The sequence below is a fragment of the Procambarus clarkii genome, chromosome 44 (genome assembly GCF_040958095.1).
Source record: "Procambarus clarkii isolate CNS0578487 chromosome 44, FALCON_Pclarkii_2.0, whole genome shotgun sequence".
Lineage (NCBI taxonomy): Eukaryota > Metazoa > Arthropoda > Malacostraca > Decapoda > Cambaridae > Procambarus > Procambarus clarkii.
In genome coordinates, this window is record NC_091193.1 from 27,725,784 (window position 1) to 27,746,456 (window position 20,673).

The window sequence follows — 20,673 nt, forward strand, 5'->3', positions numbered from 1 at the left end:
AACTTGAACTTGGGTACACAATGAGTTCATTTGTACTCCATACTCATCATCAAGAAGTGTATTTTACCAGCATTGTAATATAAATTAAGAATAAAAGCTTAACTGGATTACGGACCCATAATCAAAATAAGAGTCATCACTAATTATCATGACAAATTGTCTAGGCTACACTTCCGCCTTCGACAAGCTGCCGCCGGATGTGGGTATAGGTTATTGTACACCCCCGCACCCCCAGTCCTGGAAGGGCGGGCATTGGGATGTGGACATGTGTACCATAATACCCCCCCCCCCCACACACACACTCGATCCTCTCCTGTTAATAATAATACTAATAATAATAAAAATTAAAAATAATAACGTTAATAAATATTATAATTAAAACACTTACTGTAATACCCTAGTGCTTGAATGAAGGTGAAGGAAAGACCCAATAAATGTGTAAGTGTATTAAAAACCAAATTTTCGTTGGGTGAGCTGGCAGGTGAGCACCACCTGCCAGCTCACCCAGTAATGAACATCACCTGCACACTGCACCGAACCACTTGCCAGCAGGTGCAGAAGTACGATGGAGAGAGCAAAGTATACAATATTTCAAGTATAATATTAAAGATATATTTAGGATTTAATGTTTTCCTATAAAGTTTCAATAATACCTTTATTTGATTTTTTGTATTATTTTCTACCACAGACGTGGCCACACATTAACAATGCTAACCAGCATATATACATTTTCTTCAGTCCGCCATGGACTCTAACCCTTTCCACTACCGCCCAAAAGATGGGTATAGGGTGCATAATATAAGAACTAAACTAACTAACTCCATTGATAGGGTTAGAGATTTGTTAAACATATAGTTCAGGGATTTATTGAACAATCAACCACATAAGGTGATTGTAGTGTTTTTAAAATGCTAGGCTAAGCTACATACGTAAATACATAAATACACAGATTTACGTATGCCCTACATAAAGTGTTCGATGTGTCTTTTACATAGTGTCATTAACGTGCATTTACAAAGGTGAAATTGAATTCTGACCAGCTTCCACATATACTTTATACACATACATATACACACACAGACGTATGCGTACATATACATATATATACATACATATATACACACATACATACACATATATTTGTCTCTTTTACTCTGACAAGGTGAGATAACTGATAGAGAAACTAGTGTGCAATTAAGCACTTAATCACTGAAGGTGATTAAGGTGCTTTCACAAGCTCAGGTTATAGAGTTACATCACATACATTCATTGTATAATTGATACGTTACATGGTCAATCTAGGGTACAAGTTCAATATATCATCAAGTGTTCCAGTACTCAAATAGTAATTACACAGTTCAGCATACCTTAGCCCAGGAGGGCGAAAGTCAGTCAGTATGGGACATTCTACAATATAATGTTCAAGGGAGTGCATATTTTCTCTTTCACAAAGTTGACACATTGTGTACTCGACATTTGGGTTTTGAGAAAGCTGCCAGATACGTCTATATCCCAAGCGTATTATGGCCACTATAACATCACATTGCTGGGTTCTTGTTCCATTAATCCTGTATGTGAATGTCTCCGCACGATATCTATCATAATATTTAATGCTACAATTTTCAGGTCTTTGTGAATTTGTTAGGTCGGTGAGATTTTCATTAGATGTTTGCTTAAGTATTCTCTTTGTCACTGCTAATGAAACACCCATATAAATTTCTACCACTGGTTTTCTACAGGCTGTCTTTGCAAGCATATCAACAGTGTCATGCCTTGAGATGCCAACATGTGATGGTATCCATAGGAATTTAATTTCAAATTTCTTTTCTTTGGCAGCTAAAATATTCATTCGAATATCACTGACTATTTTCTGGGTGTCACTACTATGTGCGTTCAATACCAGGAGTGCACTCTGCGAATCACAGTATATAAGTCGACTGCCTTTGTGTTTTAAAAATTCAGTGGCAAGGTATATGCCTGCAAGTTCGGTTTGAGTTGTACTTGCCCAATCATTGACGCGCTTCATTCATGTATGTACGAGAGAAGATTGTTCAAATATATTACATGCACATCCGGTACATCGTCCACCTTCTACAGAACCGTCGGTATAGCACTGATACACATCGTTACCCATACCCTGAGTACTCTCAGTGATGCTTTTCAGTGTTAACTGTTTTAATAATGTAGAGTGTACATTATCTTTCTTGGGTGCATTTACAAAATCAACTGCTAGATCCAAGTTATCCCATGGAGTAATTGGTTGATTAATCGTTAATTGAGTTGGGTACATATTTAATATTTTGATGGAGTTGGCTACCTTGTAGAACCAAAATGCATAATCAGATTTCGCTCTTCTACGGACCTCAGGTGAGTGTAGCATATTAGAAAGTTTAGCTTGAAACTTCTTGTATTGCCGAGATCTACTCAATGCCTTCACGCCGAAAACTGTGCTAATAGACAAAATTATGTTAGAGATATGGATCTATAATTATCTGAGTGTGCTTTGGGGATGGGAACAATGACACTGTCCAATCATCAGGTAATACTCCTTCACTTAAACTCATTCTGTACAACACTAAAAGTGGATTACCTGGTACTTGTGAGACTAATCTCAGTAAACTGTAAGTAATACCGTCCTCTTCAGGAGCAGTAGACTTATTTTATTGTGCTACACAGCCTTCCCGGCTTGGTGCCTTCTTTGGTAATTACTTATCAAAGGCAGCTCCATACGAGGAGCTGCCTCGTATGGGCCAATAAGTCTTTTGCAGTTACCTTCATTCTTATGTTCTTACTTACATTTATTGAACTTTATCATCATCATCATTTACAGAAATAAATTAACATAAAAATTAGTCATTTTAATACACAAAACAGAAGTAGATATTATGTAAATTATGATGCAGGATAGGATCACTATTAAGAACTTAATTATAAACCACAATATGTTTTATATCGTCAGAAATTCGGAAACATACCATATATTTTCAAATATTTACAATTAAAGTATTTATTTAGGAAATAAGTATTCAAGTTACCCTAGTTAGCTCTGAGAACACACATTCTTGCAGCAAGAATTTCTTCCCACTAATCTGAGAGATGCTAATGAGACCAGTCTCGACCCACTGGACAGGTCATGAACAACAATCAACTACAGCACCATCTATGTCAGAGATATTCAAAATATTCTTGATATCATTCAAATTGTCAATACGAGAACAGAATACATAAGTTGAGTGATGTCAAAGGAATCATATTGACTGACCGAGCCCCATTGTAAATATCCGTGGCTTCCTGACCATAAAGGTACCGACGCGGTCGAGGGTAAGAGACCGGATGTACCCATATACCTATGAGGCCATCAAAAATAGTGAGTCACGCCAAACAAAAAGAAGTACTGGTAAACAGGTCAGACACAACCAGTACTATGATGATGCTAAACTGAAAGAGCTTAAATCAATTGCTAGACAGACAGGTAAAGCATATAAGAGCCTTAGAACTCCTCAAATGTTAAAACTGTTTCAGGCCGCGCTTGCAGCGGCAAGGGAGAGAATGACTGAACTGAGACAAAATGAATGGGAGGGTTTTGTTAGTGGACTTAACCTGCATACTCCCCTGGGCAAAGCCTGGAAAGGCATAAACAAAATTATTGGTAAAAATAGTAGACAAGTTTCACACCCAAACCCGCTACAGAAAGCCAATCAGTTAATTGCAAAATGGGCTCAGGTTTCCAGCCTTGGAATGCTACCAGCTAGCACTGGGGAGAAATTGCAGGCGAGGTCCACAGACAGAAATTCTCTCATAAATTTCATGTTGAGCAAGCAACATGATGAATGTGATGTTCCATATACAGATTATGAATTGGATGCAGCCCTCTCCAGGGGCAGTAGCACTGCTCCTGGTGAGGACGGTATCACCTATGATATTCTAAGACTCCTACATCGTGTACCCGGTAACCCATTATTAGAATTGTTTAATGACAGCTATGTCTCTGGGCAGTTGCCTGTATCATGGACCACCAGTCTTACGGTACCTGTACCAAAGCCTGGCCAACCGGATGCTTTCCGTCCCATCTCACTGACCAGCTGCATGTGCAAAACCTTTGAGAGAATAGTAGACAATCAACTAAGCACCATTCTCTCTTTGAGAGAATGGTGCTTAATAGATTATTGTATAGAGTTAAAGAGCACATGTCACCTGATATCAATGGTTTCACACATGGTAAAAGTGTACACAACTGTATCACAACCTTTCTTACTGTTCATGGAGATAAAAGGCACAAGTACACAACATTTCTTGATTTAAAAAATGCCTTTGATATTGCTAATAGGGAAGTGATTATGTATGAATTAGCGAGAATGGATATAGGGGGACATTTATTACAGTGGATACGAGGCTATCTTACCAACCGGAAGTCCTCTGCGCTGTTCCAAGGCTACAAGAGTGAAACTAAAGTAATGCAACTAGGCACCCCACAAGGAGGAGTACTTAGTCCTACCTTGTTTAATGTTCTAATTAATGCTTTACTAAAATCAATCCCAACTAGTCCGGCAAACATCACTATCAGATATGCAGATGACATCCTTGTACATACTAAAACCCACCGCAAAATGCAAACAGTCTTAAATTGTATACATACAGCTTGTGAGAGCCTTGGTCTTGTAATCAACGCTACTAAAACTAAGGTATTTAACAGACAAATTGGCAACCGCAAAAGTGGACCACGAAAACTTAAGATAGACAACATACCAATAGACTATGTCTCTTCTTTCAAATACCTTGGTGTCTCTGTCCCTTGTACCTCACCTGCAGTCAATAAGTTACATCAACAATGTAGAGACAGACTCAAGGCTCTCAGAACTGTAGTGGGGTACAGCCCGAAATACGGTGTTAATATTAGAATAGCAAGAATGATGTATTTAGCGTATATAAGGTCTCTGATAGACTATCATGCATCAGCTTTGGTCCTGCAGAATGGCAAAAGTATTGATAGACTGGAAAAAATGCAAAATGAAGCACTCAGAATTATACTTGGCTGTCCTATAACTACCAAAGTTCTCAACATGCGGAAAGAATTAAATATACTTAGCATTAGAGATAGAATATTTGAAAGGTTGAAAGAAAGAATATTTAGGGTTGGTTAGGTTCGGTCATATATCTACGTTAATTTTAACTCCAATAAAAAAAATTGACCTCATACATAATGAAATAGGTAGCTTTATCATTTCATAAGAAAGAAATTAGAGAAAATATATTAATTCGTAAAACTTGGCTTATCAGGCAAATCGGACCTTGCATAGTTGGCTGAGAAGTACGTTCTGGCTACTAGGTACGACATATATATATATATATATATATATATATATATATATATATATATATATATATATATATATATATATATATATAATATATATATATATATATATATATATATGTCGTACCTAGTAGCCAGAACGTACTTCTCAGCCAACTATGCAAGGTCCGATTTGCCTGATAAGCCAAGTTTTCACGAATAAATTGTTTTTCGACTACCTAACCTACCTAACCAAACCTAACCTAACTTTTTCGGCTACCTAACCTAACCTAATCTAAAAAGATAGGTTAGGTTAGGTTAGGTAGGGTTGGTTAGGTTCGGTCATATATCTACGTTAATTTTAACTCCAATAAAAAAAAATTTACCTCATACATAATGAAATGGGTAGCTTTATCATTTCATAAGAAAAAAATTAGAGAAAATATATTAATTCAGGAAAACTTGGCTTATTAGGCAAATCGGGCCTTGCATAGTAGGCTGAGAAGTGTGTTCTGGCTACTAGGTACGACATACATATATATACACACACACACATATTTATAATATACACACACACACTCATCCTAATTTATTGTGCAACCCATACCCATCCTGTTACCAATAGTTTGTGCAACCCATGCTCATCCTGTTACCTTTAGTTTATTGTGAAACCCATAGTTGACAGAACCATTATTATTATTCACTATGATGAAGTTGCACACTTAATGCCTGAATATATATTTTGCTTGTATGTACTCGATATCTTTGTTCACTACCTTTTGTTCAAAATGGACTCGGTAAGAGATGCCGCAGTTTCGCATGATTACTAAATTGTCCTGGTTTCTAGGAACTGTGAGCATGGGTCTGAGGAAAAACTGTCCTTACTCTGAATACCGCAACGTCTGTGCTTATATGAATATATGTCACATACACATATTTTATAGCACACATTTAATTTGTATCTAGTTCTTTATTGTTAACTTACATAATCAAAGAACCTTGCAACATCTACATTCGAGGAAGGATTCCAGAAGCAGTTAACAACTGCCATTTCTTGTTTCTGGAATTCTTCTTTATGCTGTAGGTAAAGTAGTTAATAGAACTACTGTCTCCTGCTCCTGGGGTTAGTGGTTCGAGACTACTTGTGCCCAGGGTGAATGTGGAGGTCAGTAGTTCGACCTTGGAGGTGGACCTTGATATACACCTAACGAATAGACATGCACAAGCTGCCTGTCCTCAGTGTATATTTTACACACACACACACACACACACACACACACACACACACACACACACACACACACACACACACACACACACAGACACACACACACACACACACACACACACACACACACACACACACACACACACACACACACACACACACACACACACGTGAGTGTGTGATTATACGAGACTGGCTAACATCAGAACAGCCTTCAGGAACCTGTGTAAGGAATCATTCAGAACCTTCTATACCACATATGTAAGACCAATCCTGGAGTATGTGGCCCCAGCATGGAGTCCGTACCTTGTCAAGCACAAGGCGAAGCTTGAAAAAGTTCAGATATGGCACTAGGCTAATCCCAGAACTAAGAGGCATGAGCTACGGAGAAAGGCTGCGAGAAAAGCACCTCACGACACTAGAAGGCAGAAGAGTATGGGAGACATGATCACTACCTAGAAAATTCTCAGAGGAATTGACAAGGTAGATAAAGATAAACTGTTTAACACGGGTGGTACGCAAACAAGGGGACACAGGTGGAAACTGAGTACCCAAATGAGCCAGAGGGACGTTAGAAAGAACTTTTTCAGTGTCAAAATAGTTAACAGATGTAATGCATTAGGCAGTAATGTAGTGGAGGCTGACTCCATACACAGTTTCAAATGTAGATATGATAAGAGTCCAGTAGGCTCAGGAATCTGTACATCAGTTGATTGACAGTTGAGAGGCGGGACCAAAGAGCCAGAGCTCAACCCCCCAAGCACAATTAGGTGAGTACACACACACACACACTCACTCTCTCCCTCTCATAAGGGAGGTGGTGGCCGAGTGGACAGCGCTCTAGACTCGTGGACCTAGGGAGTAAATGTTACTCCTACTGCTATGTAACAAGATTTTGTTGGTACATTTTCATGTAAATTCACAACTCTTCGCGCCGGAAACAAGTCATGAGAGAGCCACACAATAATTTTCGGATCTAACCTTCATTCTTTCTCAATGTGTTGTATACAATGAAATGATTATACATTGCTCTGTTGTGAACATTGTATACAGTACCTCAAGATATACATCCCACAACAGTTAACTAGCTCCCAGATACCTAATTAATTCCCTACTCTCTGTAAATGTTAATGTGATGTCACCGAGCAGTAAATAGGTACGAAATTAGACAGTTGCTACGGGTTGCTTCCTGGTGTGTGTGTACTCACCTATTTGTACTCACCTATTTGTGCTTGCGGGGGTTGAGCTTTGGCTCTTTGGTCCCGCCTCTCAACTGTCAATCAACTGGTGTACAGATTCCTGAGCCTACTGGGCTCTATCACATCTACATTTAAAACTGTGTATGAAGTTAGCCTCCACCACATCACTGCCTAATGCATTCCATCCGTTAACTACTCTGACACTGAAAAAGTTCCTTTTAACGTCTCTGTGGCTCATGTGGGTACTCAGTTTCCACCTGTGTCCCCTTGTTCGCATCCCACCAGTGTTGAATAGTTTATCCTTGTTTACCCGGTCGATTGTTTGTGTGTGTGTGTGTGTGTAATTACCTAAGTGTAATTACCTAAGTGTAGTTACAGGATGAGAGCTACGCTCGTGGTGTCCCGTCTTCCCAGCACTCTTTGTCATATAACGCTTTGAAACTACTGACGGTCTTGGCCTCCACCACCTTCTCACTTAACTTGTTCCAACCGTCTACCACTCTATTTGCGAAGGTGAATTTTCTTATATTTCTTCGGCATCTGTGTTTAGCTAGTTTAAATCTATGACCTCTTGTTCTTGAAATTCCAGGTCTCAGGAAGTCTTCCCTGTCGATTTTATCAATTCCTGTAACTATTTTGTATGTAGTGATCATATCACCTCTTTTTCTTCTGTCTTCTAGTTTTGGCATATTTAATGCTTCTAACCTCTCCTTGTAGCTCTTGCCCTTCAGTTCTGGGAGCCACTTAGTAGCATGTCTTTGCACCTTTTCCAGTTTGTTGATGTGCTTCTTAAGATATGGGCACCACACAACAGCTGCATATTCTAGCTTTTGTGTGTGTGTGTGTGTGTGTGTGTGTGTGTGTGTGTGTGTGTAATTACCTAAGTGTAATTACCTAAGTGTAGTTACAGGATGAGAGCTACGCTCGTGGTGTCCCGTCTTCCCAGCACTCTTTGTCATATAACGCTTTGAAACTACTGACGGTCTTGGCCTCCACCACCTTCTCACTTAACTTGTTCCAACCGTCTACCACTCTATTTGCGAAGGTGAATTTTCTTATATTTCTTCGGCATCTGTGTTTAGCTAGTTTAAATCTATGGCCTCTTGTTCTTGAAGTTCCAGGTCTCAGGAAGTCTTCCCTGTCGATTTTATCAATTCCTGTTACTATTTTGTACGTAGTGATCATATCACCTCTTTTTCTTCTGTCTTCTAGTTTTGGCATATTTAATGCTTCTAACCTCTCCTCGTAGCTCTTGCCCTTCAGTTCTGGGAGCCACTTAGTAGCATGTCTTTGCACCTTTTCCAGTTTGTTGATGTGCTTCTTAAGATATGGGCACCACACAACAGCTGCATATTCTAGCTTTGGCCTAACAAAAGTCATGAACAACTTCTTTAGTATATCGCCATCCATGTATTTAAATGCAATTCTGAAGTTAGAAAGCATTGCATAGGCTCCTTGCACAATATTCTTAATGTGGTCCTCAGGTGATAGTTTTCTATCTAGAACCACTCCTAGATCTCTTTCTTTATCAGAATTCTTTAAAGATTTCTCACATAATATATAGGTTGTGTGGGGTCTATGTTCTCCTATTCCACATTCCATAACATGACATTTATTAACATTAAATTCCATTTGCCAAGTGGTGCTCCATATACTTATTTTGTCCAGGTCTTCTTGAAGGGCATGACAATCATCTAAATTTCTTATCCTTCCTATTATCTTAGCATCATCAGCAAACATGTTCATATAATTCTGTATACCAACTGGTAGATCATTTATGTACACAATAAACATCACTGGTGCAAGAACTGAACCCTGTGGTACTCCACTTGTGACATTTCTCCATTCCGATACATTGCCTCTGATTACTGCCCTCATTTTTCTATCAGTCAGAAAATTTTTCATCCATGATAGAAGCTTACCTGTCACCCCTCCAATATTTTCCAGTTTCCAGAACAACCTCTTATGTGGAACTCTGTCGAAAGCCTTTTTTAGGTCCAGATAGATGCAGTCAACCCAGCCATCTCTTTCCTGTAATATCTCTGTGGCCCGATCATAGAAACTGAGTAAATTCGATACACAGGATCTTCCTGATCGAAAACCATACTGTCTGTCTGATATTATATCATTTCTCTCCAGATGTTCTACCCATTTAGTTTTGATTAGCTTTTCCAATACTTTCACTATTACACTTGTCAATGATACAGGTCTATAATTGAGGGGGTCTTCCCTGCTGCCACTTTTGTAGATTGGAACTATGTTAGCCTGTTTCCACACGTCTGCTACGATTCCTGTACACAGGGATGCCTGAAAGATCAGGTGAAGTGGAATGCTGAGCTCAGATGCACATTCTCTCAGAACCCATGGTGAAACGCCATCTGGGCCAGCTGCTTTGTTCTTCCCGAGCTCCTTTAGCATATTTTCCACTTCATCTCTAGACACCTCTATCCGCTCTATGTTGTTCTCTGGAATTCTTATTGTGTCTGGTTCTCTGAAGATTTCATTTTGTACAAACACACTTTGGAACTTTTCATTTAATGTTTCACACATTTCCTTTTCATTTTCCGTGTGTGTGTGTGTGTGTGTGCGAGAGAAAAAAATTAGTCAGTAATAGTTGATTGACAGTTGAGAGGCGGGCCGAATGAGCAGAGCTCAACTCGCGCCGACACAACTAGGTGAATACTCTCTCACTCTCTCTCTCTCTGTCTCTCTCTCTCTCTCTGTCTGTCTCTCTCTCTGTCTGTCTGTCTCTCTCTCTCTTTCTCTCTCTCTCACCACTCACATATGTGTTGTATGTGGATGCTGAAGTTCAGTCTCTTGTCTATGTATAGGTCAAGGAACTTTCCATAATCATTATTGCTAATGTTAACATTGTGTATCTGAAGTTGAATTTGGTTTCAGGATTTACTTTCGAACAAAAATAGTAGTCGGTCTTTTTTATGTTTGATGTGAGTTTGTTAGTTTACATCCATGAGTGGACTTTTTAAATCTATTATTTTCATTATTATATAGTGCGTTTGGGTTGGGGTCTGAATAGAGGAAGGTAGCATCGTCAGCACTTATGTTTACACTTATTGGAAGTATCTAAGTATCAACTAAAGTATCTTCACACTTGACTTAAACTTTAGTAGCTATTTTCTGGACCATTCCTCAAGTTTCGGAGGTCAACGAAGATGGAATTCACATGAAATGGCTTATGTTACCATCACTAATAATGTTGTGTTTTCTGTCTAGCTTCAGACACGGTCATGTTACAATTGTGTCTTAGAGAGTTGCGCGCAATTAAGCATGATAGAAATCACTTAAAATTAATGCAGGATGGTAGAAAATCACTTACAATTAATGCATCAAGTTTGGAGACTTGAATTGAAATTGAAATTGAAATAAGTTTATTGAGGTAAAATACACACAAATGGATGAGGTAGCTCAAGCTATTCTCACCCCGTTCAGTACATCGTGTTAATACATACATAGACACACACACTTGTACACATTTTAGTGTAACAAGCAAGGCAAATAGTTCTGTCTGATGGGTAGAGGCAACTGCACTTGCAGCTGCACCCGTGTGGCGGTGTAGGAAACCATCAATGTATATGATTTGAGAGAGAGAGAGAATGATCTGTGGACAGAGCATCAATATGGCGTAAGGTATTGGGCTTTGCCTCAAGATGAAGCATAATAAAGAACCCGAATATCAGGAGAAAAAATTACATTAAAAACTGTCCACATGATACATATATATAATCACGTTTTAAACATTTTAATTGTATTATTTGCATATATATATAATTAGGAAGTAATGTTTATCTGGGTAAGTTGTCAGCTTATATGAACTAATAGCTAGTGCGGCTTGTATACTGGGTACATCCGGTCTCTTACCCTCTGCGGCGGTAACTTTATGGTCAGGAAGCCACAAATATTTACAGTTCAAGTTCAAGTATGTTTATTGAGACAAGAAAAAAATACATCTCAAAGGGATAGAGTAACTTAGGCTATTTCTACCCCCTCTACTTCAAGTCCCTCAAGGGGCGCACAAATTCAGTAAGTACAAATAGACAATTAACATTACAAGAATCCCATTTAACATTGCAGGTTAATATAGTAAGTACAGCATATAATTGTTACACTCTTGGGGCAAAATTCTTGTAGCTCCTAAGTATACTGTCTATCATACCATTATCACACATACAAACAATTTGATGTGGTACATTACTTATTTCCTTATTTCTATAGTTATCAATAAGTTGACACTCTAATACATAATGTTCTAAGGTGTGGGCGTGCGGCACACTACATAATTTACACTCCTTATCTTTTTCACTGACATCAACTCCGTATTGCCAGATATATTTGTATCCTAATCTTAATCTCATGTAAATTGAATCCTTCCAAGTTAACTTTCCTTTATCATAGGTGAAGGACGAGTTTGTATTTATTACTGAATAATTCTTAAGTGTGTTACTACTATCCACTATTGCCATTCTTTTTATCATTTCTTCATCTTCATTTCCTCTTATTAATGTTATATATACATGTACACATAATCATACATACATGTACATATATATACATATGCGGTAAATCCACAGAAATGAAATATGGAATTTTCCGCATACAAATGATTATTGTTTCGTGATCGTCAATTGCATATATACATATACATACATATACATTCACATACATATTCAATCACCCACACAAATACACACATCAATAATCTTTGTATCACAAATGATTCAACAAGAGGCTCACAAGTCACTATACTAGGCACTTTACATCTATGGTGAGTCGTCCAATTACTAGTCTTGCTCTACACCCACCCAACTGGGCGGCAGCTTAACAGTCATGTGGTCCACACCCACCCAACTGGGCGGCAGCTTAACAGTCATGTGCTCCACACCCACCCAACTGGGCGGCAGCTTAACAGTCATGTGCTCCACACCCACCCAACTGGGCGGCAGCTTAACAGTCATGTGCTCCACACCCACCCAACTGGGCGGCAGCTTTACAGTCATGTGCTCCACACCCACCCAACTGGGCGGCAGCTTAACAGTCATGTGGTCCACACCCACCCAACTGGGCGGCAGCTTTACAGTCATGTGGTCCACACCCACCCAACTGGGCGGCAGCTTAACAGTCATGTGCTCCACACCCACCCAACTGGGCGGCAGCTTTATAGTCATGTGCTCCACACCCACCCAACTGGGCGGCAGCTTAACAGTCATGTGCTCCACACCCACCCAACTGGGCGGCAGCTTTACAGTCATGTGCTCCACACCCACCCAACTGGGCGGCAGCTTAACAGTCATGTGTTCCACACCCACTCAACTGGGCGGCAGCTTAACAGTCATGTGCTCCACACCCACCCAACTGGGCGGCAGCTTTACAGTCATGTGCTCCACACCCACCCAACTGGGCGGCAGCTTAACAGTCATGTGCTCCACACCCACCCAACTGGGCGGCAGCTTAACAGTCATGTGCTCAACACCCACCCAACTGGGCGGCAGCTTAACAGTCATGTGCTCCACACCCACCCAACTGGGCGGCAGCTTAACAGTCATGTGCTCCACACCCACCCAAATGGGCGGCAGCTTTACAGTCATGTGCTCCACACCCACCCAACTGGGCGGCAGCTTAACAGTCATGTGCTCCACACCCATCCAACTGGGCGGCAGTTTAACAGTCATGTGCTCCACACCCAACCAACTGGGCGACGGCTTTACAATCATTTGCATGAATTACTTACAGTAAGCAAATTTTAGATACTTCGCTAAGATTTCGGGCAGCACATCATTATAAATGAAGTACTTACACTTTTCTTGGACACCAATGATGGTGTTCTCTGAATTCAGCGATTTTTTTTAAATTCCAGTACTGTATATAATGACACAAAGTATGCGAATAGTTCTGCAATAGTGATCCTATCCTGCGTCATAATTTACATACATATCTACTTCTGTTTTGTGTATTAAAATTACTACATTTTTATGTTAATTTATTTCTGTAAATGATGATGATGATAAATTTCAATAAATGTAAGTAAGAACATAAGAACGGAAACTGGTCGCGTAAATGGAAATGGTTGGGTACATTTCCTTTCACCTACCTAATGCGAATATTCATGTGTCCGGACACTGGCGATGGTGTGATATTGCCTATTTATTTGACCATATCTTTGCTTTCATTTAAGATATGTTTTCCTTGAAATGTATTTACATTATCGTCTACATCTGTCTTTATTCTGAAATAAAAACCTTTGACGTTACTTTGCATATATGTATATTAATTATAAAATTGATTGGCTTGTGTGCAGGCCTTCACACTCCCTGAGCGAGCCATCAAGTAACTATAAAAAGGCATATATCTTCACTTTCACTTCAGTTATATTTATACCAAAGTATTAACATGCAGCTTATATGTCTTTCTGATGACATAAAAAACTTCGTTTTTTACAATATATAGATTCAATTAACATTGATTTTCAAAAGGTCATAGTTCCCATCGAAAGGGAGAGCGTCGGCCAAGAAGCCTTGTTTAAAATATGAATATTTTTCCTCTCTAATAAGGTATAATCTCTGTGATGCATTAACACAAACTATTTTATATCTGCCTTTCTGATAACATATATAAATATAATCTTTATTTGTGAATATTTGTTAATTAAGCAATATATCAGAGAGCGTGTAGGGTTCGGTGTTCTATGAACGAAAAGGACTGGAGTAGTTTAAATAGCGAACGCATACCAACGAATAACGCTAGTATCTATATAACAAATTTATTGTCATGTGGAATTGATTTAACTTCCAAACACTTTTTTTTAATAAATATTAAATATTTTGTGGCTGTTTATGAAAAATATTATTATAAATACACATTCTACTTGTTAATATTACCAATTAAATTTGCGACAATTTGAGCCATGAAATACGACGACTGGATCACTGTGTACAGGAGGCTGTTATGGCAGCAAACACTCTCCAAGCGACCATATATCTTGGATAAGTCGCTCCACACAATTGTCGCTTGGACCGTCGACTTCCTATGGCGTCACCTCTCACATATTTACGTCTCATTTCGTTATGAAATTAGATTATTTCAGAGTAAAAATAGGTTTGATCATGTTCTACGTGTAGCACCAACATTATAGTAAGTAAATATACCATATTTCTTCATTACTTACGTAATGCTAATACGATTTGGGTAGTTTTGGCCTGATTTGGGCGATTGGGGTAATTCTATGGACCCCTCCCTCCCTCCCTCACCTCACCTGACTTGCCACCATTCACCTCCCACCATACTGTTTTTGCTTTTATATACAGACGTTATATATAAGTATTTACACGTTTTGTTCACCATAACTGTACATCTAAGCTTGTATGGTGAGTAAAGGCACAAAGATATAGCTACTCACACAGTCAGCTGGTGGCGGCCGTCCCCAAGGCCAGACGAACTAATGTTTCTCCTCCAACAATACTGTTTGTAGTGTTATTACGCTATATACACACATTATATATAAAAGTATCTACCTGTTTTATTCACCATACTTGTACAAGTAAACTGGTATGGTGCCCAAAGACCATAGTGGTCACCAGTAAACAACATAAGTCGTGCAGACGACGCACCTCCCTCACCAAAATGGCGGCTCCCAACCTACTCCTATTGCTGTTATTACACTCTATACACACGTTATATATAAGTATGTACATTTGTGTTCACCCATAGCGAACCACTAAGCTGGTATATGGTGAGTGCAGTCAATAAAAGGTGGCCCCACAGTCAGAAGACGACGCCACCACCCTCCCTCCCACAGCATTACTCCTCCCTCCATGGAGCACAGCGCTAAATATCACCACAATCCTGCTATTATCAGAACCCTGGTCAGTTTTATCAGTCAGGGGGCTTCTGTAATAATATCATTGCTAAATAATAGCAAGAACATGTATATTATGGCATTTTTAAGCAATGTTGTGGTCACGAGCTGAACAGCAGTGCTGTGAGCTCATGCTGCCTGTGTCAGGCTTGGTTGCTCACTCAATACTGAGGCCCCTCAGGAATTTGAGTGAATTTTTTTCACACCCGGGAATTTGGCCCATGATTTAAAAAAAAATGGCGTCTGTTTACAAGAGCCCTGATGAAGGTGTGGTGAACCCCGTGTATCCGTGGGCCGTTTAAATCTTGCACAGTACTCCAAAACATCATATGATGCCGAGCGCAATTTACTGCAAGTCACTCAACGCATCATATGATGTCTTGCGCAACTAAAGGGTTAATCTGGTTAGGCCCTATTTAGATTATGTAGTTCAGTTTTGGTCGCTGTACTATAGAAGGGATATAAATTTACTAGAACGCGTCCAGTGCAGGATGACAAAGTTAATCCCTCAAATTAGAGACCTGTCATATAAAGAAAGATTAACAAAAGCTTAAATTTTATTCTCTAAAAAGGCGAAGAACTAGGGGTGGCATGAGAGGTGCATAAGTGAATGAATGGGCATGACAAAGGGGATATTAATAGGGTATTAAAAGTATCAACACAAGACAGACCACGAAACAATGGGTATAAATTGAATAAGTTTAGATTTAGGAAAGAACTGGGTAAATACTGGTTTGGTAACAGGATTGTTGATTTGTTGAACCAATTACTGCGTAACGTGGTAGAGGTGGGGTTCCTTGATAGTTTCAAACATGGGTTGGACATGTATCTGCATGGGATTGGATGGTTATAAGTAGGCGCTGCCTCATGTGGGCTAATAGGCCCTGTGCAGTTACATTTTATTCTTATGTTCTTATGTTTACTACCATAAGCATAATCTATCTTCCTTCACTGCTGGCAGGTCTGTACCCGAGGGAGAACTTTGACCTTAAGCTCTGTGACCTGGACAAGTTTGGGGACATGACCTCCTGGACCACACAAGGAAGTAAGTGAGGCATCTCTTATGCATAAAATTATGCAGTTTATTATAAGTTCGTATTTCATTAAGTCATTGGATGGGGAAGGGTTGGTACAGGAATGACATGGTGGTTGGAGTGGGCTGACAACGTAAAGTTAAAGTTAAGTGCCGTATGAGGCTGGCTGTGTTGTGGATGAGGTTCCAAATCATATTAAGAATTTTCAAATCAAAGTTTTTCTAGCAAGGAATATTGTATTTAATTGAACTTATGTTATTTTCTTTTAATTCATTTTATTATTTATTTTGTCAGGGGACAGGCATCCTGTGTATATACATACATTAGGTTTGTATCGAAGTCCCCCAATGTCGAACTACTGACCCTCCCCAGGATGCAACTTCACAATAGCTGACTAACTCCTGGTGTGGGAAATATTTCCCAGTTACAACATAATTTACTGTACGATCAATTAATTTAATAACATACAACTATGAGGATTTGTCCTCTTGTTAAGCTTCAACTCTTAAACTGCGCAACACGTCATGTGATGTGATGGAGTACCGTGCAAGATTTGAATGGCCAGCGAGGGAGGGGCGGGGGTGTTCCCCATACGTTGCCCAGGGGCTATAGTAAACAGCTGCCATTTTGTAAAAAAAAATCCTGCTCTCTCCACCAATGCATAGAAGGCCTCAGTTACCCAGCCGTCACCATGGTGAGTGCACGGCCAAACCCTTCCCGAGCACGTAGTCACTTGCTCAAGAGCAAATAACCAGTGAATTATTTTCTGATGGTGAGGAAAGTGATTTTGATGACTGACATTGATAAGGACTACACACAATTGTCCGAAGATAGTAGCACATAGTGAATATGAGATACAGCCTGCTCCCAGGGCGAGGCCTACACGCTCAGCAGTCCCGTCTCGCCCAATGACGGGACTGGTTCTCCTCCAATTCACCCACGACCACACAGTTCTTGTACTTATTTAGAGTATGAGGATATTTTGGGCAATGAGTCAGAGGAAGGTGACTCTTTTTCTGGTTTTAGTGAAGTGGATTCAGAGCATAGTATTACCATGCCTGTTGCTAGTGCCAGTGGTGTTACCAAACGAGATTTTGTCGCGTCAGCAGCGTCTCGCCAAGCCAAGCGCCGCTGCGTGGCACCACATGAGGAACCAAGACCCTCATGTTCACGTGATTTTAGCTCATGTTCACGTAGTACCCGTACTTTGCGTAGATGGGCTTCAGCTCCTGGTCCACTGTGTGCAACGATTCCTTGCTGTCGTGCTGCTGTTTCGTCTCGCAGGACACCAGGTGTACTTGTGTGGAGTGATGGTGACGATTTTGTTCCTCTAATTCGTACCTTTGACAATAAAGACGTTGGGATTACAGACCTTTTCCCTGATACTGGTGAGGACATGAGTAAAATAGACTATTTTACAGCATTTTATGATGAAACGCTCATGGAATATATTGTACACCAAACGAACCTTCATGCGGCTCATCTCATTGGAAAAAATATCAGAATTTTCACGATTACAGCGTTGGAAAAACACTACTGTAGGTGAAATGTATGTGTTTTTTGGAACGAAGATATTGCTGAAACATTGTGTCAAACACGCTGTCACAGATTATTGGAGCAAAGACCAGACTATTCGAACACCTTTGTTCAGGAAATATATGTCCTGAGACAGATTTCAGATACTCCTCATGTGTTTTCATTTTGCAAGTAATGAAGACTAGACAGAGGATGATAGACTTTGGTGAGTCAGGCACATTATGAATGAAGTGATTGGAAGGTACAGAGATTTCTACGTACCAGCACAGAAGCTGGTGATTGACGAATCCCTTGTGCTTTTCAAGGGACGTGTTGCCTTCAAGCAGTATATTCCCTCTAAACACAATAGATTTGGATTGAAATTCTTTGTTCTTTGTGACTGTGAAACAGGATACGTGTTACACATGATTCTGTATTCTGCTAGTGATGTAGACATTCCCGGTAACGACCAACATGGTTTCTCAGGTAGTGTGGTGAAGTTACTGATGGCACCATGGATGAACAAGGGCCACATTTTATACATGGATACATGGATAACTACTATACAAATCCCTTGCTAGTTAGGTTCTTGATTGAAAATAGAACTGGAATGGTTGGCACGGTAAAGCCAAGAAGAAGGGAAATGCCAGTGTTTGACAATAATCTTGAAGTTGGTGACTGCCAGCTAAGAAAAAGTGACCAAACACTCTTATTAGGTGGAAAGACAAGAAAAATACTGTTAGGTGGAAAGATGAGAGAGAAGTGAACTTGCTGACAACCGTTCATGATGGTACAATGGTGAACAGTGGCAAGGTGAACCGAGTAATGCAAGAACCAGTATATTAGCCAGATTGTGTTCTTGACTATAATATCAACATGCATTTTGGCACGTGTTGTGGTCATGCTGGAACTTTGAGGTTTTGTCGAGGTGGGCCTTTAGATGCAGTTTTGTGCCTTTTTTGCCTGGCCAGCGTGTGCTGTGCCCACTGGTCGGCGGCTTGTAATTTTCTTTTCATGTGTGTGTACGCATGTACAGGTGTACACTGCATGTGTGCATATGTGTATGTGCATATGCACGTGTGTCACATACCTTATGTGTATGTGTATATACATGATATGTATATATGTGTATGTGTCCTTTTTCTTTCAGAAGGGGCTCTGTTCCCTTCTCTGTTAACGGGGCGCTGGGGGAGCAGCTTGCTCTGTTGACTCTTGGATGGTCCTGCTGTTGGTGGGCGCTTTTGGTTGTCTTTCGGCCTCTGGTGGCGGCGATGGACGGCTTCTCCCCCTTTTGGGGGGTTCAGAGCTGGCGGGGTGGGCTTCTTCCCCTGCGCTTCGTCATGTCATCTTGGTGGGTGCATTGGGCGTGGTCGATCCGCCCCATCATTCTGGGGTTCCCGTCTGCCTTTTGCAGACATGGGCCTTCGAATCTGCGGTTCTTCTGGACTTCTTCAGTCTGCGCCCTGGCCTCTATGCCCTCCTAGGGGGGACTGTTGTCTCCTGTCCAGCTTCTGTTGGGGCTGGGTGCCTGGATGGTGGCCCTGGACCTCCAGGTCAATTATTGGCATTTGGTGTATTTTTTGCATCTTTACCGGATCTTGGGGCCCTGTCTGAGTCTGCTCGAGATTCGGTGTCTGGCCAACCTCGACGACTGGCTGGTGTGGACTCCCAGTCGGTCCGCTTGTCTGCTTGCCAGGGGTGTGGTTCTTTCCAGAACGCCGGGTTTGGTTTCCTGGTGATCTGGAGGCCATTCTGTCTGTTTCCGTCCTGGGTTCGGACCTGGGCCTTGTTTAGGGCTATTGGGCCACTCCTTGTCTTTCCCTCCAGAAGTGTTACTGCGGCTGTGGTCCCACCTTCGGCTGTGCATGAGGGGGGTTCCGGGTTGCTCGAGCAGTTGTGCGGGAGTCTGAACTTCGACGTGCTGGTCTGCCCGCGGGATCGGGTTTGGCTTCGGCGTCTGTTTGGTTCCTTCGGAGACTCCCCTTCCACCTCTCTTGCAATCGTTGGGTTCGTTACTCCGGGGATCTTGTGTTGGTGCTGCGTCACCAGCTTCCTCTTTGGGGTTTTTGGGGTTCCGTGCCTTGGCACCTCCCCGAGTCTTTGCTCGATGTGTTCACGGACGGGTCATCTCTCGGCTGGGGCTTTGTGACCAGTGCTCACCAGGTCGGCTGGGGATGGTGGAGTCTGTCTGTCCGTCGGGCTCACAGCATGGTTCAGGAGTTCGTGGCTGTCTGGTTTGTGCTTCGGAGGGTTTGTGTCACTCGGTGCTCTACTATTCAGCTCCATTTAGACTGTTCTCTGGCGATTCTTGCCGGAACCACAGGGTTTCTCTTAGGTGTTGACCTTTGGGGTTGGTTCCTTGGAGTAGCTCGTTTGCTGGATTCTCGGGGTTTGGCTAACCGTGAGTTTCATGTCCGGGGTGTGTCCTGCGTCCTGGCAGACAGCTGTCTCGGGTCATTCCTCTGTTCGCGGATTGGCTAGTCGTCGCTGACTTGTTTCGTTGGCTCTGCCGGATGTATGGACTTCTGGCCATG

The 20,673-nt window shown here is 41.0% G+C and overlaps 1 protein-coding gene across 2 annotated transcripts in view; it reads left to right on the forward strand.

The window, feature by feature from the left end:
- LOC123745431 (uncharacterized) overlaps nt 1-20,673 on the forward strand; it is a 299,139-nt gene that overhangs the window by 188,341 nt on the left and 90,125 nt on the right. For both annotated transcript variants that reach the window (XM_069300864.1, XM_045725999.2), the window contains exon 10: nt 16,552-16,635. In XM_069300864.1, the coding sequence (XP_069156965.1) occupies nt 16,552-16,635 (84 nt within the window). The remainder of the gene's footprint in view (nt 1-16,551; nt 16,636-20,673) is intronic.